At 41.2% G+C, this 26044-nt stretch overlaps 1 protein-coding gene across 1 annotated transcript in view; it reads left to right on the top strand.

Moving 5' to 3' along the window:
- Positions 1–26044, top strand: part of LOC118001169 (DLA class II histocompatibility antigen, DR-1 beta chain) — a 301107-nt gene that overhangs the window by 270221 nt on the left and 4842 nt on the right. The window contains exon 2 of the mRNA XM_034991168.1: positions 25071–25340. Within this exon, the coding sequence (XP_034847059.1) occupies positions 25071–25340 (270 nt within the window). The remainder of the gene's footprint in view (positions 1–25070; positions 25341–26044) is intronic.

Consider the following 26044-nt stretch of genomic DNA (forward strand, 5'->3'; position numbering starts at 1 on the left):
TGTTTTAACTAGGTGTGCTCTGGTCTGCTTGTGAAATGAGACCTGTAACATCACCACTGGAACTGAGCCTCCACAAAACTCCCCAGTCAGGAGACATGGTGTGAGGAGGGGCTTAGGCCTATCTTTTGAGGGAGGGAGTCCACTCTGCTGGGACTTAGGCAAGTATAACTGGGAAGGGCAGTTCTATAGGAGCATGGTGGGACAGGGCTTGGTATAAGCAAGTTAGGTAGTGAGTGTCAGCTCTGTGCTATTTCCTGCAGGTGGTCCTGTGCTTATGCTGAGGGGTGGGGGAGGGAAATGGCACCTGTCGCACCTGTCAGTTCCTTTGTTCTTGGAGGGGTCTTCCCATGAATGCTGCCTCACTGAGACATGCTCCAGGATGAGCAAATATGTTCCCCACTGTGTGCCCTAGGTGCTCTTCAGATCGCTATTTCCACATTGTATGTCCATGGGCTATTTGCTCTGCCTTCTCTCTAAGAGCAGTCGTAATACTTTCTGGGCTCTATCAAAGCCAAGCCCACTGACCTTTAAAACTCTAGGCTTTAAGACCCACTAGTTATAAGAGTTCACAACATTCAGTCCCTCTGTCTTTCCAAGTCAATTGTCATGGAAATTCATTTTCCCTGTGTACTCCCCTATGTGCTAGTCTGTCTCATACCCTTCTCCATGACTGTGACTCCCTCTTCATGGCAGCCACAATCTGTTTCTCCCAAACCACATCTTTGCACTTCCTACATTCTTCAATGTGGCCTCTTCTCTATCTTTAGTTGTGGAGTTTGTTCTTCCAGTCTTCAAGTTGATTTCTGGGGATTTAGGATGATTTGATAGTTATCTAGTTGTATTTGTGGGACAAGGCAAGCCTAGGGTCCTCCTACTCCACTTCAATCTTCCCTCTCTCCCATAATTAGAGATTTTTAAATGCTTCTCTTTGCAATTGTAAAACAAATAAACTAAAAAAAATCAGTTAAATATATTGAATAATTGAATAGCACTAATTATCAAAATAACTAATTGACATTTGTAGGACATTACATTACATGATGGAAAACTACAAATTCCTTTCAAATGTACTTGGAATATTCATCAAGAAGAACAATATGCTGGAGCATAAATTTAGTCTCAAGAAATGCAATAGTATTAACATTATGAAACCAGTTCAAGATGGTGACAAGGGAAGATCCTGAGCTCACTTCTTCCCAGGGACACCAAATCTACAGCTTCATGTGGAACAATGTCCTCTTCTTTAAAAACTAGCTGAGCAACTCCTACACATAAGGCAAACAAGAAAAAAATACCTCAAAGTGGGTTGGAGAGGCTGGGACACAATTTCACCATAAACCTCAAAGCTCAACAACCCACAATCAGGAGGGAACTCAAAACACAGAGCTTCTCCATGAGGAGAGAGGAATTTGAACCTCACATTAGGCACCCTAACTTTTAAGACCTTCATCTAAGAGATGAGCCCCCAAGACCTCTAACTTTGGAAACGAACTGGGCTTTTGTCCATGAGACCCACAAGGCTATAGTAAACTGAGAAATGGCTCTTAAATTGCCCATGCACTAGGACTTATTCACCCCAGTGCACAGCACAGAGGCAGCCAGTTGAGAGGCAGCCAGTCTTTCTATGAACAAGACCTATTAGCTTATCTTTATAGCTGAACCCTGAAGGGTAGGCTAGTAATAATATAAATAAATAAATAATAAATAAAAATAAACAGACATGTAAGGGCCCACTGTAAACCTCTGCAGAGATGTTGGAGGATGAAGCTATCTTTGTACTCTCCCTCTTCCCTGATCCAGAGCACCAGTATCTACTGGGAGAGGAGCTTGTTCACATGTCTGGTACCCTGTGCTTTACCTCTCTGGTGCCCCAGTTTTTGTGGATGCTCCCTGGTTTTCCTGGTGACCAGGGCAACTCATTTTCCTAGGTCTCATGGGACTATAACAAACAGAGATAAGGTTCTCGGCCAGATTCCACCCCCATGGCATCACACACAGACACAGTAGCCTTATGTGTAGGAGTTGCTCAGCTAATTTTTTTAAAAAAGAGAAACACGTCAGTCTTTCTGTGAAAGAGGCCTATTTGCTTGTCCTCAAGCTACAGACTAGTGGTTTGCCCATATCTAGGGTTCTATTGAGTACACTCAAGGGACAGAGACCAATAGATGCCATATTTGCTTAAGGGACTTATGGGACCTCTGCCTCATTCCAAGTCACTGGTATTTCTCAGAAAGGAGTTCTTTTTTTCACTCATCTGGCACCCCCATTTTTGTGGCTCCCACCCAGGGGACACCTGTAGAGCACCTGGCTCTGGTGGCTAGTGGTCTTTGCACTTGTGCTCTCAAAGACCTGGATATATTTGCAGACTTCAAAAGCTGTTCTGAGAGTCTGGTTTACAATCAGCCTGAATCTAGGTGCTGAGATTCTCCCTTGTCAGGGGACACTGACAAGTCTTGGCCCACCCTCAACTATTGGGAGCCAGTAAAAATAAAAGAGGTTGCTTAGATAATCACAAAGGTTTGAGAGACCACCAAGAGCTAGGCAGTGTTGAATGATAAGGTTCATCTCCTACACAGGGCCAAACCTTCAAGATTAAGAGAGTTAACTGTTTTATCTTATGCATAAATACCAATGCAGAGAATCAAGGAAAATAAAGAAACAGAAGAATATGTTCCAAATAAAAGAACAATTTAAAACCTGAGAAAAAGACATTAAAGAAACAATTATAAGTGATTTACCTGATAAAGAGTTCAAAATAATGGTCATAAAGATGCTCACTAAACTTGGGAGGAGAATGGATGAACACAGTGAGAACTTCATCAGGGAGAGAAAATATAAGAAAGCACCAAATAAAAGTCACAGATTTGAAGAATACAATAACTAAACTGAAAAATACACTAGAGGTGTTGAACAGCAGATTAGATGAAGCAGAAGAAAGGATCAATGACCTGAAAGAGCATTGTAACTCACCCAATCAGAGCAGCAAAAAGAAAAAATGATGAGAAAAAAGTAAAGTTAGCTTAAGGGACTTATGGGACAACATCAAGCAGGCCAACAGTTACATAGTAGAGGTCTCAGAATGAGAATAGAGAGAGAGAGAAAGGAGCAGAAAACTTATTCAAGGAAATAGCTGAAAATTTATCTGAAGGAAACATATATGCAGGTCCAGGTGCTACAGTGAGTTCCAAACAAGATGAGCCCAAAAGAGACCCACAATAAGATATATTATAATTAAAATGTCAAAGATTAGAGACAAGTAGAGAATCTTAGAACAATAAAAGCAAAATAACATGTTACATACAAGGGAAAACCCATAAGACTCTTAGCATATTTTTCAGCAGAAACTTTTCAGGCCAGGAGAGAATGGCACAATATATTCAAAGTGCTGAAAGAAAAAAAAAAAGTCAACCAAAAATATTCTACACTGCAAAATTGTTTCAGAATTGAAGCAGGCCAGAAAGGACTGGCATAATATATTCAATGTGCTAAATGAGAAAAATATGCAGGGGCGCCTGGGTGGCTCAGTCATTAAGCATTTGCCTTTGGCCCAGGTCATGATCCCAGGGTCCTGAGATCAAGCCCCACATTGGGCTCCCTGCTCAGCAGGAAGCCTGTTTCTCCCTTTCCCACTCCCCCTGCTTATGTTCCCTCTGTCGCTATGTCTCTGTCTGTCAGATAAATAAATCTTAAAAAAGAAAAGGAAGGGGCGGAGCAAGATGGTAGAGGAGTAGGAGACCTGGATTTCATCTCCTCTCAGGAATTCAGCTGGATAGGGATCAAACCAATCTGAACACCTACGAACTCAACAGGAGATCAAAGAAAAGAAGAGAAACAGCTCTCTGAACAGAAAAGCGACCACTTTCTGGAAGGTAGGACATGCGGAGAAGTGAATCCGAGGCGATATTCGGGAGGATAGACAGTGGGGGAGGGGCCTCCGTCAGCCACTTCTGGCAAGTGATAGAGCTGCGGAGCACAAAATCGGAACTTTTAGAAGTCTGCTCCGCTGAGGGACGTCACTCCGGTGGCTAAGCGGGGGGTGGAACCCTCGTGGGACAGTGTGGTCTCAGGACCCTTGGGGTCACAGAAAGACCGGGGGTGCCTGAGTGTGGCAGAGCTCCCAGGTATCGGAGCGGGGAAGCCGGCTGCAGAGACGGAGCCCAGGTGCGGGCTCTCAGCTCGGGGTTGCCATAAACCATGATCGGCGGCACAGTCGGGCCACTGCTCCTCCAGCAGGGACCCAACAAGTGGCAGATCCAGGGAGACTCACCTTCTTCCCCCAGGAGGAGAGGCGCGGGAGCGCACCGCAGGGATCTGCTGGGTTTGGAGACTCCACACGGGGTCAGGTGCCAGAGATAGAAATGCGCGGTCACAGGCCGGGTGAGCACGGAGTATGGCCGGAGACCAGGGAGACGGGAGTGACTGGTTGCGTTTCTCTGGGGGCTCACTGAGGAGCAAGGCCCCGAGTTCTCGGCTCCTCTGGGGTGGAGATTGGGAGGTCGCCATTTTCACTCTCCGCCTCCAAAGCTGTACGGAAAGCTCGCAGGGAACAAAAGCTCCGGAGAGCAACCCGAGCAGATTACTTAGCCCAGACCGGGCAAGGGCAGGGCAATTCCACCTCCGGCAAAGACATTTGGAAACCATGGCAACAGGCTCCTCCCCCAGAAGATCAGCAAGAACAGCCAGCCAAGACCAAGTTTACCAATCAATGAGAACGGCAGAACTCCAGCACTAGGGGAATACTGCACGTAGAATTCATGGCTTTTTTACCATGATTCTTTAGTCTTTCAAAGTTAATTTTTTTTAACTGTCTTTTTTCTTTTTTTTGAATTTTTCTTTTTCCCTTTTACAACCAACATCTTATCAATCCCTTTTTTAAAAAAAAACATTTTTATTTTTCATTTTTATTTTTCATTTTTAGAGTCATATTCTATCCCTTCATAGTAGTTACCAGTATTTTTGGCATATATATATAAGTTGTTTTCTCTTTAAAATTTTGAGATCTTTTCTTCTAACAGAACAAAATATACCCTAAATCTCTATAATATGCTTGAAAAAAGCATGGAAGTTATTAGAGAAACCCTTTCTGGAGAAGTAAAAGAACTAAAATCTAACCAAGTAGAAATCAAAAAGGCTATTAATGAGGTGCAAACAAATATGCGGGCGCTAACTGCTAGGATAAATGAGACAGAAGAGAGAATCAGTGATATAGAAGACCAAAGGATGGAAAATAAAGAAGCTGAGGAAAAGAGATAAACAACTACTGGATCACGAGGGCAGAATTCGAGAGATAAGCGATACCATAAGACGAAACAACATTAGAATAATTGGGATCCCAGAAGAAGAAGAAAGAGAGAGAGTGGCAGAAGGTAAACTGGAGCAAATTATAGCAGAGAACTTCCCTAATTTGGGGAAGGAAACAGGCATCAAAATCCAGGAATCACAGAGAACCCCTCTCAAAATCAATAAAAATAGGTCAACACCCTGACATCTAAGAGTAAAACTTACGAGTCTCAGAAACAAAGAGAAAATCCTGAAATCAGCTCGGGAGAAGAGATATAAAACCTACAATGGTAGAAACACTAGATTGGCAACAGACCTATCCACAGATACCTGGCAGGCCAAAAAGGACTGGCAGGATATGTTCAGAGCACTAAGTGAGAAAAATATGCAGCCAAGAATACTATATCCAGCTAGGCTGTCATTGAAAATAGAAGGAGAGATAAAAAGCTTCCAGGACAAACAAAAACTAAAGGAATTTGCAAACACAAAACCAGCCATACAAGAAATCTTGAAAGGGGTCCTCTAAGCAAAGAGAGAGCCCAAAAGTAACATAGACCAGAAAGGATAAAGACAATATACAGTAACAGTCACCTTACAGGCAATACAATGGCACTAAATTCCTATCTTTCAATAGTTACCCTGAATGTAAATGGGCTAAATGCCCCAATCAAAAGACACAGGCTATCAGATTGGATTAAAAAACAAGACCCATCGATATGCTGTCTGCAAGAGACTCATTTTAGACCCAAGACACCCCCAGATTGAAAGTGAGGGGGTGGAAAATCATGCTAATGGACACCAAAAGAAAGCTGGGGTGGCAATCCTTATATCAGACAAATTAGATTTTAAACCAAAGACTGTAATAAGAGATGAGGAAGGACACTATATCATACTTAAAGGGTCTATCCAACAAGATCTAACAATTGTAAATATCTATGCCCCTAACATGGGAGCAGCCAATTATATAAGGCAATTAATAACAAAAGCAAAGAAACACATCGACAACAATACAATAATAGTGGGAGACTTTAACACCCCCCTCACTGAAATGGACAGATCGTCTAAGCAAAAGATCAACAAGGAAATAAAGACCTTAAATGACACTGGACCAAATGGACTTCACAGACATATTCAGAACATTCCATCCCAAAACAACGGAATACACGTCCTTCTCTAGTGCCCATGGAACATTCTCCAGAATCGAACACATCCTAGGTCACGAATCAAGTCTCAACCAGTACCAAAAGATTGGGATCATTCCCTGCCTATTTTCAGACCACAATGCTTTGAAACTAGAACTCAATCACAAGAGGAAAGTCGGAAAGAACTCAAATACATGGAGGCTAAAGAGCATCCTACTAAAGAATGAATGGGTCAACCAGGAAATTAAAGAAGAATTTAAAAAATTCATGGAAACCAATGATAATGAAAACACAGCTATTCAAAATCTTTGGGATGCAGCAAAGGCAGTCCTAAGAGGAAAGTATATAGCAATACAAGCCTTTCTCAAGAAACAGGAAAGGTCTCAAGTACACAACCTAACCCTACACCTAAAGGAGCTGGAGAAAGAACAGCAAATAAAGCCTAAACCCAGCAGGAGAAGAGAAATAATAAAGATCAGAGCAGAAATCAATGAAATAGAAACCAAAAGAAGAGTAGAACAGATCAATGAAACTAGGAGCTGGTTCTTTGAAAGAATTAACAAGATTGATAAACCCCTGGCCAGACTTATCAAAAAGAGAAGAGAAATGACCCAAATCAACAAAATCATGAATGAAAGAGGAGAGATCACAACCAACACCAAAGAAATACAAACAACTATAAGAACATATTATGAGCAACTCTATGCCAGCAAATTAGATAACCTGGAAGAAATGGACGCATTCCTAGAGATGTTTCAACTACCAAAACTGAACCAGGAAGAAACAGAAAACCTGAACAGACGTATAACCACTAAGGAAATTGAAGCAGTCATCAAAAATCTCCCAAAAAACAAAAGCCCAGGGCCAGATGGCTTCCCAGGGGAATTCTACCAAACATTTCAAGAAGAATTAATACCTATTCTTCTGAAACTCTTCCAAAAAATAGAAATGGAAGGAAAACTTCCAAACTCATTTTATGAGGCCACCATTACCTTGATCCCCAAAACAAAGACCCCATCAAAAAGGAGAACTACAGACCAATATCCCTGATGAACATGGTTGCAAAAATTCTCACCAAAATACTAGCTAATAGGATCCAACAGTACATTAAAAGGATTATTCACCATGACCAAGTGGGATTTATTCCTGGGCTGCAAGGTTGGTTCAACATCCGCAAATCAATCAACGTGATACAATACATTAACAAAAGAAAGAACAAGAATCATATGATCCTCTCAATAGATGCAGAAAAAGCTTTTGACAAAGTACAGCATCCTTTCTTGATCAAAACTCTTCAGAGTATAGGCATAGAGGGTACATACCTCAATATCATAAAAGCCATCTATGAAAAACCACAGCGAGTATCATTCTCAATGGGGAAAAACTGAGAGCTTTCCCCCTAAGGTCAGGAATGCAACAGGGAAGTACACTATCACCACTGCTATTCAACAAAGTACTAGACGTCTTAGCCACAGCAATCAGACAACAAAAAGAAATCAAAGGCATCCGAATCGGCAAAGAAGAAGTCAAACTCTCACTCTTTGCAGATGATATGATACTTTATGTGGAAAACCCAAAAGACTCCACCCCAAAACTGCTAGAACTCATACAGGAATTCAGTAAAGTGGCAGGATATAAAATCAATGCACAGAAGTCAGTGGCTTTCCTATACACCAACAACAAGACAGAAGAAAGAGAAATTAAGGAGTCGATCCCATTTACAATTGCACCCAAAACCATAAGATACCTAGGCATAAATCTAACCAAAGAGGCAAAGGATCTGTACTCAGAAAACTATAAAATACTCATGAAAGAAATTGAGGAAGACACAAAGAAATGGAAAAATGTTCCATGCTCATGGACTGGAAGAACAAATATTGTGAAGATGTCAATGCTACCGAGAGCAATCTACACATTCAATGCAATCCCCATCAAAATCCCATCCACTTTTTTCAAAGAAATTGAACAAATCATCCTAAAATTTGTATGGAACCAGAAAAGACCCCGCATAGCCAGAGGAATGTTGAAAAGGAAAAGCAAAGCTGGCGGCATCACAATTCCAGACTTCAAGCTCTATTACAAAGCTGTCATCATCAAGACGGTATGGTACTGGCACAAAAACAGACACATAGATCAATGGAACAGAATAGAGAGCCCAGAAATGGACCCTCAACTCTATGGTCAACTCATCTTTGACAAAGCAGGAAAGAATGTCCAATGGAACAAAGACAGTCTCTTCAACAAATGGTGTTGGGAAAATTGGACAGCCACATGCAGAAGAATGAAACTGGACCATTTCTTTCCACCACACACAAAAATAGACTCCAAGTGGTTGAAAGACCTCAATGTGAGACAGGAGCCCATCAAAATCCTAAAGGAGAACACAGGCAGCAACCTCTCCGACCTCAGCCGAAGCAACTTCTTCCTAGAAACATCGCCAAAGGCAAGGGAAGCAAGGGCAAAAATGAACTAGTAGGACTTCATCAAGATAAAAAGCTTTTGCAAAGCAAAGGAAACAGTCAACAAAACCAAAAGACAACCGACAGAATGGGAGAAGATATTTGCAAATGACATATCAGATAAAGGGCTAGTATCCAAAATCTATAAAGAACTCATCAAACTCAACACCCAAAGAACAAAGAATCCAATCAAGAAATGGGCAGAAGACATGAACAGATATTTTTCCAAAGAAGACATCCAAATGGCCAACAGACACATGAAAAAGTGCTCAATATCGCTCGGCATCAGGGAAATCCAAATCAAAACCTCAATGAGATACCACCTCACACCAGTCAGAATGGCTAAAATTAACAAGTCAGGAAATGACAGATGTTGGCGGGGATGTGGAGAAAGGGGAACCCTCCTACACTGTTGGTGGGAATGCAAGCTGGTGCAGCCACTCTGGAAAACAGTATGGAGGTTCCTCAAAAAGTTGAAAATAGAGCTACCATATGATCCAGCAATTGCACTACTGGGTATTTACCCCAAAGATACAAAAGTAGGGATCCAAAAGGGTACGTGCACCCCGATGTTTATAGCAGCAATGTGCACAATAGCCAAACTATGGCAAGAGCCAAGATGTCCATTGACAGATGAATGGATAAAGAAGATGTGGTATATATATACCATGGAATATTATGCAGCCATCAAAAGGAATGAGATCTTGCCATTTGCAACGACGTGGATGGAACTGGAGGGTGTTATGCTGAGTGAAATAAGTCAAACAGAGAAAGACATGTATCATATGACCTCACTGATATGAGGAATTCTTAATCTCAGGAAACAAACTGAGGGTTGCTGGAGTGGGGGGTGGGGTGGGAGGGATATGGTGACTGGGTGATAGACACTGGAGAGGGTACGTGCTCTGGTAAGCGCTGTGAATTGTGCAAGACTGTTGAATCTCAGATCTGTACCTCTGAAACAAATAATGCAATATATGTTAAGAAAAAAAAGAAGAAGATAGCAGGAGGGGAAGAATGAAGGGAGGGAAATCAGAGGGTTAGACGAACCATGAGAGACGATGGACTCTGAAAAACAAACTGAGGGTTCTAGAGGGGAGGGGGTGGGAGGATGGGTTAGCCTGGTGATGTGTCTTGAGGAGGACATGTTCTGCATGGAGCACTGGGTGTTATGCACAAACAATGAATCATGGAACACTACATCTAAAACTAATGATGTAATGTATGGGGATTAACATAACAATAAAAAATTTAAAAAAATAAGACCCATCAATATGCTGTCTACAAGAGACTCATTTTAGACCTAAAAAACACCTCCAGACTGAAAGTGAGAGGGTGGAGAACCATTTATCTTGCTAATGGACATCAAAACAAAGCTGGGGTAGCAATCCTTAGAGCAGACAAATTAGATTTTAAACCAGACTGTAATAAGAGATGAAGAGGAACACTATATCATACTTAAAGGGTCTATCCAACAAGAAGATCTAACAATTGTAAATATCTATGCCCCTAACTTGGGAGCAGCCAATTTCATAAACCAATTAATAAAAAACTTAAAGAAATATATTGATAATAATACAATAATAGTAGGGGACTTTAACACCCAACTCACAACAATGGACAGATCATCTAAGCAGAAGATCAACAAGGAAACAAGGGCTTTGAATGACACACTGGACCACATGGACTTCACAGATATATTCAGAGCATTTCATCCTAAAGCAATAAAATACACATTCTTCTCAAGTGCACATGAGACGTTCTCCAGAATAGATCACATACTGGGTCACAAATCTGGTCTCAATTGGTACCAAAAGATTAAGATTATTCACTGCATATTCTCAGACCACAGTGCTTTAAAACTTGAACTCACTCACCAGAGAAAATTTGGAAGGAAGACAAATACATGGATTTTGAAGAGCATCCTACTCAAGAATGAATGGGTCAACCAGGAAATTAAAGAAGCATTTTTAAAAATTCATGGAAGCATATAATAATGAAAACACAGCAGTTCAGAACATTTGGGATGCAGCAAAGGTGGTCCTAAGAGGGAAGTATATAGCAATACAGGCCTTTCTCAAGAAACAGGAAAAGTCTCCAATACACAACCTAACCTTACACCTAAAGAAGCTGGAGAAAGAACAGCAAATAAAGCCTAAACCCCTCAGAAGAAGAGAAATAATAAAGATTAGAGCAGAAATAAATGAAATGGAAACCAAAAGAACAGTAGAACAGATCAATGAAACTAGGAGGTGGTTCTCTGAAAGAATTAGTAAGATTGATAAACCGCTAGCCAGACATATTAAAAATAAAAGGGAAGGGACCCAAATACATAAAATCACGAATGAAAGAGGAGAGATCACAACTAACACTGAAGAAATACAAACAATTATAAGAACATATTATGAGCAACTATATGCCAACAAATTAGGCAATCTGGAAGAAATGAGTGCATTCCTAGAGAGGTATAAACTACCAAAACTAAAACAGGAAGAAATAGAAAACCTGAGTAGACCCATAACCAGCAAGGAAATTGAAGCAGTAATCAAAAATCTCCCAACAAACAAAAGTCCAGGACCAGATGTCTTCCCAGGGGAATTCTACCAAGCATATAAAGAAGCTCTAATACCTATTCTTCTGAAGCTGTTTCAAAAAATAGAAATAGAAGGAAAACTTCCAAACTCATTCTATGAGGCCAGCATTACCTTGATCCCAAAACCAGACAAAGACCCCATCAAAAAGGAGAATTACAGACCAACATCCTTGATGAACATGAACATAAAAATTCTCACCAAAATACTAGCCAATAGGCTTCAACAGTACATTAAAAGGATTATTCACCACGACCAAGTAAGATTTAATTCCTGGGCTGCAAGGGGTTCAGCATCCACAAATCAATCAACGGGATACATCACATTAACAAAAGAAAAGACAAGAACCACATGATCCTCCCAATTGATGCAGAAAAAGCATTTGACAAAATACAGCATCCTTTCTTGATTAAAATTCTCCACAGTATAGGGATAGAGGGAACATACCTCAATATCATAAAAGCCATATATGAAAAGCCCCAGCAAATATCAATATCTCAAAAACTGAGAGCTTTTCCCCTAAGGTCAAGAACACAACAGGTATATCCACCCTTACCACTGTTGTTCAACATAGTACTAGAAGTACTAGCCTTAGCAATCAGACAACAAAAAGAAATAAAAGGTATCCAAACTGGCAAAGAAGTCAAACTATCACTCTTCACAGATAACATGATACTTTATGTGGAAAACCCAAAAGACTCCACCCCAAAATTGCTAGGTCTCATACACGAATTCAGCAAAATGGCAGGATATAAAATCAATGCACAGAAATCAGTTGCATTTCTATACACTAACAATTAGAAAGAAGAAAGGTAAATTAAGAATCAATACCATTTATAATTGCACCAAAAACCATAAGATACCCAGGAATATACCTAACTAAAGACGTAAAGGATCTGTACTCTGAAAACTATAGAACACTTATGAAAGTAATGGAGGAGGAAGACATAAAGAAATGGAAAAGCATTCCATGCTCATGGATTGGAAGAACAAACATTGTTAAAATGTCTACGCTACCCAGAGCAATCTATACTTTCAATGCAATCCCTACCAAAATACCATCAACATTTTTCACAGAGCTGGAACAAACAATCCTAAAACTCGTACGGAACCAGAAAAGACCCTGAATAGCCAGAGGAATGTTGAAAAAGAAAAGAAAAGCTGGCAGCATCACCGTTCCGGACTTCAACCTCTATTACAAAGCTGTCATCATCAAGACAGTATGGTACGACACAAAAACAGACACATAGATCAATGGATCAGAATAGAGAACCCAGAAATGGACCCTCAGCTCTATGGTCAACTAATCTTCGACAAAGCAGGAAAGAATGTCCAATGGAAAAAAGACAGTCTCTTCAACAAATGGTGTTGGGAAAATTGGACAGCCACATGTAGAAGAATGAAACTGGACCATTTTCTTACACCGTACACAAAAATAAACTCAAAATGGATGAAAGACCTCAATGTGAGATAGGAATCCATCAAAATCCTAGAGGAGAACACAGGCAGCAACCTCTTTGACCCCAGCCACAGCAACTTCTTGCTAGACACATCTCCAAAGGCAAGGGAAACAAAGCAAAAATGAACTATTGGGACTTCATCAAGATAAAAAGCTCCTGCACAGCAAAAGAAACAGTTGACAAAACCAAAAGATAATGGGAGAAGATATTTGCAAATGTCTTATCAGATAAAGGGCTAATATCCAAGATCTATAAAAAACTTGTCGAAAGGCAACACCCAAGTAACAAATAATACAGTCAAGAAGGGGCAGAAGACATGAACAGACATTTCTCCAAAGAAGACCTACAAAAGGCCAACAGACTCAAAAAAATGCTCAACATCACTCGGCATCAGGGAAATACAAATCAAAGCCACAGTGAGATATCACCCCACACCAGTCAGAATGGCTAAAATTAATGTCAGGAGACACAAATGTTGACGAGGATGAGGAGAAAAGGGAGCCCTCTTGCAATGTTGGTGGGAATGCAAGCTGGTGCAGCCACTCTGGAAAACATTATGGAGGTTCTTCAACCCAGCAATTGCACTCCTAGATATTTACCACAAAGGATACAAATGTAGTGATCCAAAGGGGCACATGCACCCCAATGTTTATAGCAGCAATGTCCACAATAGCCAAACTATGGAAACAGCCCAGATGTCCACTGACAAATGAATGATAAAGAAGAAGTGGCGTATATATATACAATGGAATATTACTCAGTAATCACAAAAGTGAAATCTTACCATTTACAACAGTGTTGATGGAACTAGAGGGTTTTATGCTAAGCGAAATAAGTCAATCAGAGAAAGACAATTATCATATGATCTCACTCATATGTGGAATTTAAGAAACAAAACAGATGAACATAGGGGAAGGGAAGGAAAAATAATGTAAGATGAAAACAGAGTGGGGGACAAGCCATAAGAGACTCTTAACTATAGGAAACAAACTGAGGGTTGCTGGAGGTGGGTGAGGGGATGGGGTAATTGGGTAATGGGCGTTAAGGAGGGCATGTGATGTCATGAGCACTGGGTGTTATATGCAACTGATGGATCACTGAATTCTACCCCTGAAACTAATGATACACTATATGTCAATTAATTGAATTTAAACAATTTTTTTAAAGTACCTTATTATTGGTAGTAGCTTTCTGAGAACTATAGAACTTCTGTACTGAACACCACTTTCTTCCAGAAACAAATTTAACTATTTTTACTCAGGATATGAGCCTTTATTTGACATTTCCCATACACAGTAGAAGTTGAGCAGGATTGCTTCTCCTCTTGCTTTCAGTGAAGAAGTTCAGCCTCAAGATCACCTGTAGGATTGATATTGGGTGACGGTTCCTACATTGTGTTACCTGAACTGTTCTTATATTGAATTAATACTGAAGAAAAGTGTGAAATATATAATAATTAAAGCAGCACATTTTTATTATTCATAACATAATTTAGATCAGAGTCATTGGCCCATTTTTTAAAAAACAAATTTGTATGATTTTTAATTTATATATCAAATTTATATGAACAAGTTTTGATAGGGTTCTTTTTATATTTCAGTATGTAGATGATATAGAATTACCTTTCTTTGCCATTCCTTTTATTCTATAATCTAAGGTGAACCTTAGCTTGGCTTTCCCAGATTATCACATGTCACAATTAGTTTCTGAGTAAATTAAGATTAAAGTTTGTCAAATTAAATGTGACATTCTGGTTGCAATCACATGACTTCCAGTAGTACTGATTTATCACTGGGGATTTCTTCTCAAATCCAGGGACAGTAATGACTCCTATCCAACCTCTCCACAAAATTTTGAGCTTAATAGAAATATATTTTTCCAAAGTAAGTGAGATACTATTTCTCTTCTGAAATGTTCAAACTTGCTGAGAACTCTGAAATAATAATTGAGAATGATAGACTGGATTTAGGAATTTGAAGGCCACTGTTATCTTTCCTAGGAAGGAGACTTGTATGTGAGCTGTGGGTGTCATTACATAAAATAAATGCAAATTTTGTCATTTCCAGAGGTAAGCAAGAATAATGAGGGAACTTCCCAAGGAACTAGAATTACTACACAGCAGCCACTTCAATTTACATAAAATGCTGTCAGGGCCTTCATTTCAAATGTGAGAGATTAAGTTATCTTCCCAAACCTACAACACTAAGTTATGGTGCAAAAAGGAGAGGAAGAAAGGTCTCCTGACTTGCAATTATCTTCCCACACCTTCAGTTCCTAAACACACTCACACATATATTTGTTGAAATAACTCGTTTTCAAGTGAGAGAAATAAGTGCTCCTAAAGTTTCAAACTTGTGTGCACATCATTACCCAGCACAAAATTGGCTCACAATATGGATCCGATAAAATGTTTCACATACAACTAGATCAAATCTTTAAAGTACTTAATTAAAGCAATCTTTTTAATTCAGGAAATTCTAAGTTTCAAAATTGGATCTCAATACTGAATCTCTGACCAGCAACAGATGATGCTTTTCATATCTGAGGCTGATTGGTTTTCAACACAGAGATTACCCAATCCAGAAACAAAAATCAATTCCTTGTTTGGTATTACTTCGCGTATGGGTGAAAGATGGTCCTAGTCCTCACTGAGACTTACCTGCTCCCCAAACCCTGTCCTCTCTGTTCTCCAGCATGGCATGTCTGTGGTTCCCTAGAGGCTTATCAATGGCAGCTTTAATGGTGATACTGATGATGCTGAGCTCTCCCCTGGCTTGGGCTAGAGACACCCCACATAAGTACATATCTTGGCACATAAGATATTGTGGGATGGGGGAAGGAAGGGAGTTAGCTTGGCACCGCATCCAGGCCATGTCCCCTAGAAAATTAAGACATTTTCTTCAGTGACCACCCATCTTTATTATATGGTTCCCCAGTTCATTCCACAACAAAAAGCCTGCATGCTTGCCCTTTCTACAAGAGCTTCATAAGGGGCCTCCATATATATAGGCCATTTCTTCCTAATTCTCTTCTAATAAAATCTCTCCAGCCTTCCATCCCATTCGTTCAGGTTCTTGAGAAGATTTAGAAATAATAATGTCCAAATAGTTTCCCATCTGGTGGTTCCCTTTTTTTTTTTTTAATTTTTTTATTTATAGAGAAAGAAAGCAAACATGTACACATGAGTGAGATAGGGGAGGGGCAGAGGGAGAGGGAGAGAGAATCCCAAGCAGGCTCCACGCTCAGCATTGAGCCCAACCTGGGGCTTGATCTCATGATCCTGAGATCATGACCTGAGCTGAAATCAAGAGTCTAATCCTTAACCAACTGAACCACTCAGGCACCCTCAGTGGTTCCCTTTTTTAGTTGAGTTATGCCAGTAAAAGTGTAGGTTTGCCTGAAAATTTTATGGGGAGTCAAAAGAAATTAGATCTCTTTTAGAAGATCTTGTGTTATGGCCTCAGCAGGATCTGTGATGTTGGTGCTTCTCTCTAATATGTAAAGATGAATCAAGGGGCCTCCCACATCATTTCCTTTCCTTTACTCCTAAACCCTAATGTTTATAAGGCCTGCATCTCTGTGCTGTAGGTTACCTGACAGAAACTGGGGTCTGTTTTCCCTCTATTTTTCCTGTGGAGAGCACCCTGGAACTGAAGCAGAGAACCTTAGAGCTTGAAATGACCCTATAGATAAGGAGAATCTGTGGGGTGTTCTTTGATGTCTTAAAGAACTTAAGGCTTCTTCTAAAAACTGGCACAGATTAGTGTTCACGGGCGCCTGGGTGGCTCAGTCGTTAAGCATCTGCCTTCGGCTCAGGTCATGATCCCAGGGTCCTGGGATCAAGTCCCACATTGGGCTCCCTGCTCGGCGGGAAGCCTGCTTCTCCTTCTCCCACTCCCCCTGCTTGTGTTCCTGCTCTCGCTATCTCTCTCTCTGTCAAATAAATAAATAAAATCTTTAAAAAAAAAAAAGATTAGTGTTCACTATGAATCTGTTTCGACCTTTTTATACTATCAGCTTCTCCTACATCTCCCCTTTCTCTGACCTGAGCCCACAAGAAGTGATTCAACTAGTATAGAAAAAATTATATGAAATTCTATTTGCATAAGCCAAAAATAGTCAATTATCAGCAATTTCATATGATTCAAACTGTACACCCTGAGCAGGGTACCAATGGTGTGAAGGTTGCTTATATTCCTGGGGCTGAAAGTCAATAAACAAGTCAAATAAACTCACTGGCCTCCTGAGTCTTAGCCCCAAATATCATAGGTTCATTCACCATGCCCTGTCCTTAATTAGCCATGTTTGTTTCCTCTACTTCTAGTTCCTCATTATTCTTTCCCCAGCTATGTCATCACCATTACTGAAAATCCCCAATGTTTGCACAGACCCTCAGTACTATCACATTTCCACTGGATGAAATGAAATATAACGAAATGTTCTCCTTCTGAAAATCACCTTTCCTTACCTGCAAATGTTTCTTCTGGCTAGTAGGAGAAAGAGGAAGTTTGTCCAAATTTTCATAGGAAGCAGAAGGGATCAAACGTGTCATCAGAATAAAAGAGTTTTAGAGCTTGAGCCTTTTATTACTCTCAGGATCCTACAATGATCAAGTCCCAGAACACTGGGTTTATTCATTTAGACCACAGATATTCTTCCAAGCAACTATTATATATTGGGATCTGTTTTAGGATCAGAGAACTCTATTTGGATAAGAAAGAAAAGGCCCCTACAGTCATGGAACTTCCCTAACAACAGGGGAGAAAGACAATAACTGAATACATATTTAACAAAAAAGAGGGCACCTGGGTGGCTCAGTCAGTCAAGCATCTGCCTTCAGCTCAGGGCTTGATCCCAGGGCTCTGGGATCAAGACCTGTGTCAGGCCCCCTGCTCGGTGGGGAGCTTGCTTCTCCCTCTCCCTCTGCTGCTCCCCCTGCTTGTGCTCTCTCTCTCTGTCAAATAAATAAATAAAATATTTTTTTAAAGTATTTAACAAAAAGGAAAAAGATTCCAGAGAGCAATAAGTGCTCTTAAAAAAAATACATTAGCGTTGTGAAACAGAGAGAATTGATTTACCCAACTTCAGCACAAGGGTTAGGGAGCTCTCCCTGGAAAGTGACACTAGTTGACACATGAATGATGAGAACAAACCAGTCGTTTAAAGGATCTAAGCGACAAGTGTTCCAGGGAGAGGAAACAGGAAAGGCCGAAGTACAGGAAGATGTTTGCTGAGTTTAAAAGACACAAAGAAGGGGCGCCTGGGTGGCTCAGTCATTAAGCGTCTGCCTTCGGCTCAGGTCATGATCCCAGGGTCCTCTCCACGGGAAGCCTGCTTCTCCCTCTCCCACTCCCCCTGCTTGTGTTCCCTCTCTCACTGTGTCTCTCTCTGTCAAATAAATAAATAAAATCTTTAAAAAATAATAAAATAAAATAAAAGACACAAAGAAGATGGGAGTAGCTGAAGTGTCCTGAGCAAACTGGGGAGTGGCATAAGATGAAGTTGGAGAGGAAGTAAGGAGCCAAATCATAGTAGATCCTGATGGCCATGATAAGAAATTTGATTTTTATTTAGAGAGATATGTGGACTACTTAAGGGATAAAGGTAAGTCCATTTATATTTTTTAAAAAATAATTCTAACCACCACGTGGAGACTGGATTGTAGGAGTTCACAATTGGAGTCAGGGAGACTACCTAGGAACATGATATAACTCTCTAGGGAAGACATTTAGTGTGGTAGTGGGTGACAAAGATAGTAGCAAAGGCAAAGTGAACAGGTTTGGGATAGATTTTTATATGACATGTTAATAAATTAAATGGGTGGAGTGGGTAGAAAATCAAGCTTGTCCCTAAGAATTCTGTCTTCCATAATGACTAGGTGGATGCTGATGTTGTTTATTGAGATAGGGAAGACTGAGGGAGGAAATTATTTCAAGTGGTCATTAAAAATAAAGATTTTCTTAAAGCTTGAAATGATTTTTGACATTTATGTGGAACTCTCAGCAGTCAGTAGAATATATGAGACTGGAGTTCAGGAGGAAGCCAGGGTTTGGAGTTACGTATGTTGGGGTCATTGACACATGTGCTAGGTTAAATTCCAGGAAAGTAGAGGAGGTTTCATAGGGGCAGATTGTGCACAAGACGAGAAGAAGGCAAGAGCCAAAGAGTCAGCAAAGGGGCCTGAGAATGGTACCAGTGATGTGGGAGGAAAACCAACATACATGGAAGTCAAGGAAAGTGGTTTTTTTCAAGGAGGAGAGAGTGGCCAGTTGTATACGTAGGTAAGAAGTAGTAGAAGAGGTAGGTGAAGTGAGAACATGACAGAGAAGTGAACTGGGCTTGGTGGACTTGACATTTGCAGATTTAATCAAGTATCCAAGATAAAAACTAGATTGGAGCATTTGAAAAGACAACGGGAGCTGAAGAAATGACGGATGGATTAGAGATGACTCTTTTTTGAGCAGCTGATCTCAGGGAAAGTCTGTGCTCTGGGATCAGGAACTCAGCTGGACCTAAAGTATAAGAATAAAAGAACCTGAAGAGAAGCTGAGAGAACTTGAGAATCAGAGACATTCAGTCATCAGCAAGGAAGCCCTGGAGTGCCCTTGCAAGCAGAGGTGACGTGTTAGGCAAAAAGCCTTTAATTCATACAGGAAATAATTATTAGCAACCTACACTTTACCAGCCATTACCCTAGGTGATGAAGATGGAGTGATGAAAAAGAAACAAATCTGGTCTCTATCAGCATAAGGCATCATAACATTTTGCAGTTACTATGTAGCAGGCCTTTAAATATCAGTGTATAATTCCCATTCTTACCCGATCCTATCTGTAGCAGGTAAAAACATATATATCTATGGAATCTAAAATTCAAAGAATTTAAGTGATTTACCCAGTGTTACATAGTGTTAGAACACAGATTATATAGTATAAATCTAAGTATATTGAAAATCCCTCCTTTCTATGTCATCAGAGTTCTTTTGTATTAAGTTCATGTATACCCCATTATTATGCACAAACCAATGTTTCTGCCTTTATATGTTCAAATGATAATAAGTGATAAAATTAATAGAAGAAAATTGCCAAATCATAATGAAGATATTATTTGCTTGAGGAGGTTAAGGTAGAAAGATCTTATGAGTTTACATTCATAGGAGTTACAAAAATCAAACTGGTCATATAGATGAGTAATTATTATGTGATCAGCATAGGAAGAGTCACTATTTAATTTCACACTTAGTAATAAGACTGTGAGAATATGATGTTATTAAATCTATTTCAGAGATAAAGAAAAAAGGCTTCATGGATATTAAAAATTGACCCAAGTGGAAGAGCTCATGTTCAAATTCAAATTTTCTGATTCTAGAGCTTGGGCTTCTAACTACTGTTAGTGAATAGTACTAGATTGGGTAAAACTGATAAAATTTCTGATGTTTATATATAACAGTGTGTATCTTAGAGTGGGGGAGAGAGGCGAGTATTGCTAGTTTCCATATACAGAAAAAATTTGCATACATTTTGCATTTATTACCTAAAAAGTTCCATGTGAGTTCACACTATGTGCAGGTTGTCATGGGCATATATTGAAGGATACAAAGAAGTATTAAATACACTCTTTCTGAGATTTTGTTAACAAATTGGGCTAGGGTTTCCAAATAAAAAATAGGATGCCCAGTTAAATCTGAATTTCAGATAAACATTGAAATCCAAATTTAACTGAGCATCTTGTATTTATTTGTATTGGCTAAATCTGCAACCTTAAAACAGGCACATGAACATAGACAGTGCTAACCATATAAGCTGCAGTGTGAATAGAACAGCAACTTCACATATTTGTTATTTTTTAACTTTCTCATCTGTCAAGAATATACTTAGAGAACTTCTGAATAGTAACATAGACCTTAGAGGTCTGATCCAGACTGCACTCTTCTCTGCCATCATTTTATGGGGCAAAAGGAGATTTGCAAAGATCTCTACTCAAAGTCTGGGGACCTGCTCATTTTTGTAAACTATCTATATGAGAATGTCATTATTTTCTTAGTTTCTTTCCTTCTGAGGGGGCTTGACTACAGAAATGAGAGTTCTACATCTGGCCAACGCTAGTAATTTTGATGCCTACTGGTTTTCGGAGTAGGAGACTGAAAGTTAGAAAATAAATTAGTTAGGACATTGAACAGGAATGAAATGGCGGTGGCTGTAGTTTACTACTATAGATAAGCAGGGAACCAAAAGCAGGAAAACTAAGAAAGATAAGGTGAAGGATAAATTATGACTTGGTGACTAAGGTATTCTGGTACCAATTCCAGTGTGTAGGGAGGTTTTCCATACTACCAAGCAATTCTCCAACACCAGCTGGGTGTTCCTCAATTCAACTCAAGTCTGATGCTATCTACATGGAGATCCCACAGATTAAGGGCTCAGTCCCACAAGACAGCCCCCCCCTCCTACTTTAAATGCCAATCAAAAGTTCAGGTTGTCACCTGTGATTCTGATGGAAGGGACATACTTTGGAGGTTCACATGACTCCCTATTTGGCTTTGACTAATTTGCTAGAGCACTTACAGACCTCAGAGGATGTTTTATTCACCAGTTTGTTATAAAAGGATAAAACTCAAGAACAGCTAGATGAAAGAGATAGGGCACAGAACTTTTTAGACCTCTTCAAGCACACCAGTCTCCCAGAATCTCCATGTGTTCACTAACCCAAAAATTCTCTGAACCATGACTTTTGGATTTTTGTGGAGGCTTCATTACATAAGCATCATTGATGAATCATTGGCCATTGGTGACTGAACTCCATCTTCAGCCTTTCTCCCTTCCCTGGAGGTCAGGGGGCATGGGACTAAAAGTTTCAACCCCCCAATCACGTGGTCAATTCTCCTGGCAGCAAACCCCCATCCCACAGGGGTATCCAAAGTCAACTCATTAATGTAACAAAAGACACCTTTCCTGCTCTTATCAGGTAGGACATTTCCAGAGTTTTAGGAGCTCTGTGCCAGAAACTAAGACCAAATATATATTTCTTATTATAAATCACAATACAACAGTGACTGATTGCCAAGGCAAAGAAATCAGTAAACTTTGGTCCTAAACAAATTTATTTTGCTGGAAACACAGACCTGCACTGGGACCAGATTTTTAGAAAACATATAAGTTTCATGTAGGATCAAGATTTTCAAGAGGTATGATACTGGAAAATTTTTCCATGTAATTTTCAGAGGCTGCATGATTAATAGTGACTTTTTCACCACAGTTTTCTTAGATGGTTTTCACATGGTTCTCACACAAGGACAGCTCACCACCCCCTCCCCCCAACCGTATTCCTTCACCGCATGAACATTTGACAATATCTGGAGCCACTTATGGTTGTCACACTAGGGCTTTTTCCTGACAACCAGTGGGTAGAGGTCAGAGAGGCTGGTAGATAGTCTACTATGTCCAGAACAGGCCACCTCACTCCCCCATCACAAAGATTATGTGGCCCAAAATGTCTACAGTATGTGGTTATATACAATGTGGTTGAAAACTGCTTTACACTGTACTGCTTCTAAAATTTCTAGACTCACACTTTATACACACATTCACCTTCTAATTCAGTATTTCATGGTTTATTTTAGCTTGTCTCATTACTTTAAAAAACTAGGCAGTTGCAAAAATTCACCATGTTTTTGTTGAACCCATTCAAAGTGAGTACAACACTTCATTTTATTTTTTGCTTTAAGCCAAATTTTTCAATATTTCATGAGTTTTTGCTCATTGCATCTCTATTAACTTTAAACAACTTGCATCTTTAAGTCATAAATGGTGGTGAAAGCCACAGATATTTTTCAGTAAAATGCTTCACATTTCTGCAGTAATTCTACTTTCCAGACCATTGGTGATATCAGGAGCTTCCATTTATCCATCTCACTGTTAGCCACAGGGTTATTCTTTAACCCTTTTGGCATTGTCAAATGACAAAACTAAATCAATTTAGTAAAATCTGTGATATCCTTTATTCAAGGGAAAATAATCCATGGATTAAGGGAGTAAAGTTGACATAGTTTTGGAATATAGGTGAGGTCCAGAGCTGACGGTCAAGAAAGAATTCTTGAGATGTCTGTGGTGCAAAAAGGTGATTTTACTAAAGCACGGGGACAGGACCCATGGGCAGAAAGAGCTGCATTACAAGCGTGAGGGGTGACTGATTGAGGGTAAAGAAAAAGGGAGGTTTTTAAAGGAATTTTTGTGTGTGAATGAGGGCCTACATGACACCAGAGACCTTGTCATTGTCAGGTTAAGGTTGTTTTTCCCTCTAGTAAGGCATTAACATTAAGACAGTTGGGAGTTTCCCGGAGGAATGTTACTGCCTATCACAAGTCCATGTCAATGGGCTGCAGGTTATAAGAAAATTTTATTTACATTCCCTTCTACCTTTGTTTCCCACATACTATGGGTGGGTGGGTGATGTTAGGGCTCCAGGAAATTGAGTCCATGGGTCTCTGGAAGTTAGGCTATTGTTAAGAATGCTTTTTTCTTGTAAATCACTAAGACATTTGTAGACTGAGGGAGACTAATGTCTTGCTGGACTGTGATCTCTATTAGTTAACCATTTGTGGGGTTTTTTTCCTTTCCTTAGTTTTAGGGCAGCCAGGAGTGCCTGAGGAATGCCACATATAACCCACCTGGGGAAGGGGGGGTATGCAGGGTATCAGCTTGTACTTTGTCCTCAGTTTGTCTTCTGCTCCCTCATCAAAGTGACTCACAAACTGTGGAGCACTTTCCTCAAGGGATTTGGGAAAGGGTGAATTTATAGAGCTTTAGAAGAGGGAACATGGAAACCGTGCATGATTGGCTAGAAAATCAGGGATTTCCCTGATTTCTAGGGTAAAGTGAACTAGCTAAACCTGATTTGGAGAACTGTGACTGGTATATGTTAAGTTTCCTTGACAGGTGTTTCTTGTAAGTGCAGGCTGACTTAAGTTTAGATTGGGGTGTGGGTGGGATGTTGGGGTGGCCTCCATTTTATGGGTCCCGATAAAGGAATTGACTACTTCCACTTCACAGTTCAATGACATAAAGACAAAAACACCAAAAACATATACATTTATATCATATATACCTATGTTTACACATATTATTCTACAGAAACACAAGTAAGAGCTCTGAGACACATTTGACCCCTTAGTTCATCAGGTCAGATTTGCCAAATGAGTTTTGGCACCAAAAAAACCCCTTGATTTTTCTGAGCTATCTGGATTTGGAAATTCAGAAAAGGGATTATGACCCTGTAATAGGATCATGGCTTTACTCTCCTTAAAACTCTTCATGATTTTCCATTACATTTAGTATAAAATCAAAATCCTAATATCACCCACAGGCTAAAAGTGCCCAGCCCCAGGTGACTTCTCCAATGCAATCTTTTCCCTTTCTTCCTCTCACTGTCTGTGCTTCAGTGAACTTTTCTTCTGGTTTCCTAAGGAAGGTCACCATCAGTTCTTTCAAGATTTTGTACACTGTATTACTTTTACCTGAAACATGCCTCCCTTTCTCCCAAACACACACACACGTTACATCTAGTTAGTCTTTGATGTCACATCTCATGTCACCCTTGAGACCACCTCTATGAGACCCTAAGGTGATTGAGATCATCCGATTATTCTCCGTTCTAGAACTGCACACTCCTCTTGTGACATTTCTCACGCCCATATAAAGTCTTGCCTGGTTGCGTTTTGTGCCTCACTTTCCCTCCATTTTAAGCTCCCGGAAGGAAGGGGCGCGTCTGTTTCCTCCTCTGGATTCGCAGGGGCGGCAGGGGCCTGAGCCAGCTCAGCCCAAACCAAGCGTTCAGGGGGGAGGGAAGCGGGTGGGACGTGTTTAAGGCCCAGGGAAAGGGCTGTGGGAGGCGAGGAGGGAGGCTGGCGTCTGTCAGGAGGAGGCGCTGAGGGGCGAATGCCCGCGCTGCTCAGGCTGGGAGGTCCGCCGCCGAGCCGGAGCCCAGTGACCCGGGAAGGCTCCCCTGAGACGGGGTCGCCGCCGGCAGAGGAAAGACGAGCCGTGGGTGCTGGTGGTTTGGGGGCGCGGGGGGAGCCACCGACGGTGCGGCCGTCAGTGTCTTCCAGGAGCCCGCGGGTGACCGGATCGTCTCCGTCCCCACAGCTCATTTCGTGCAGCAGTATAAGTTCGAGTGTCATTATTCCAACGGGACGGAGCGGGTGCGGTACCTGGTCAGAGACATCTATAACGGGGAGGAGGTCACGCGCTTCGACAGCGACGTGGGGGAGTTCCGGCCGGTGACGGAGCTGGGGCGGCCGGACGCTGAGTACTGGAACCGCCAGAAGGACTTCATGGAGCAGAAGCGGGCCGAGGTGGACACGGTGTGCAGACACAACTACCAGGTGGTTGAGAGCTTCACGGTGCAGCGGCGAGGTGAGCGCGGGGGGGTGGGGGGTCGTGGGGGGCTGCATGTGTGCGTGTGCGTGTGTGTGTGTGACTGTGAGACAGAGACTAGGGCAGGAGTGAGCGTACAGGGTCTTGAGCAAGTACAAGTTACAAGGATCCACGTGAGAGTGCGACGTCAGGGACAGTGTGGTCTGTGTGCGGAGTGTGTGGTTGGGATTGTGTGGTTGTGTCCATGTGTGACTGTCAAGAGTGTGGTTGTGTCCTTGTGTGGCTATGGGGACAGTGTGGTGTGTCCGTGTGTGACTGTGGGGACAGTGTGGTGTGTCGTGTGTGACTGTGGGGACAGTGGGAGGGGTGCGCTGTGAAGTGAGGGGGACGAGAATGAGTGTGAGCTGGGCTGTGGGCCTGGATGTGGGGGATGGGTTGGGAGAGTGGGTGTGCGGGGAGGACACAGGAAGGGGCATCTGGCATCCTTGGTGGCCCCTGAGGGAGAGGTGAGGGGGCGTCCGGAGCCCCAGGCGGAGGGAACACTAGGCAGGTGGTTGGAGATCTGGGGAGGGAAGTGGAGGGTGTCCTGGTTGGGGTTTCAGGATTAAGAAGGGTGAGTGCCAAGAACAGAGGGTGACTGGCCTCCTCACATTCTCCCCAATCTTTTATTCCTCCCCTCCCCTCCCCTAAACCTTCACCCCAACCAGGACACCCTCCACTTCCCTCCCCAGATCTCCAACCAC

This window comes from Mirounga leonina, unplaced genomic scaffold (assembly GCF_011800145.1).
Source record: "Mirounga leonina isolate KUSES-001 unplaced genomic scaffold, KU_Mleo_1.0 Mir_53, whole genome shotgun sequence".
Taxonomy (NCBI): Eukaryota; Metazoa; Chordata; class Mammalia; order Carnivora; family Phocidae; genus Mirounga; species Mirounga leonina.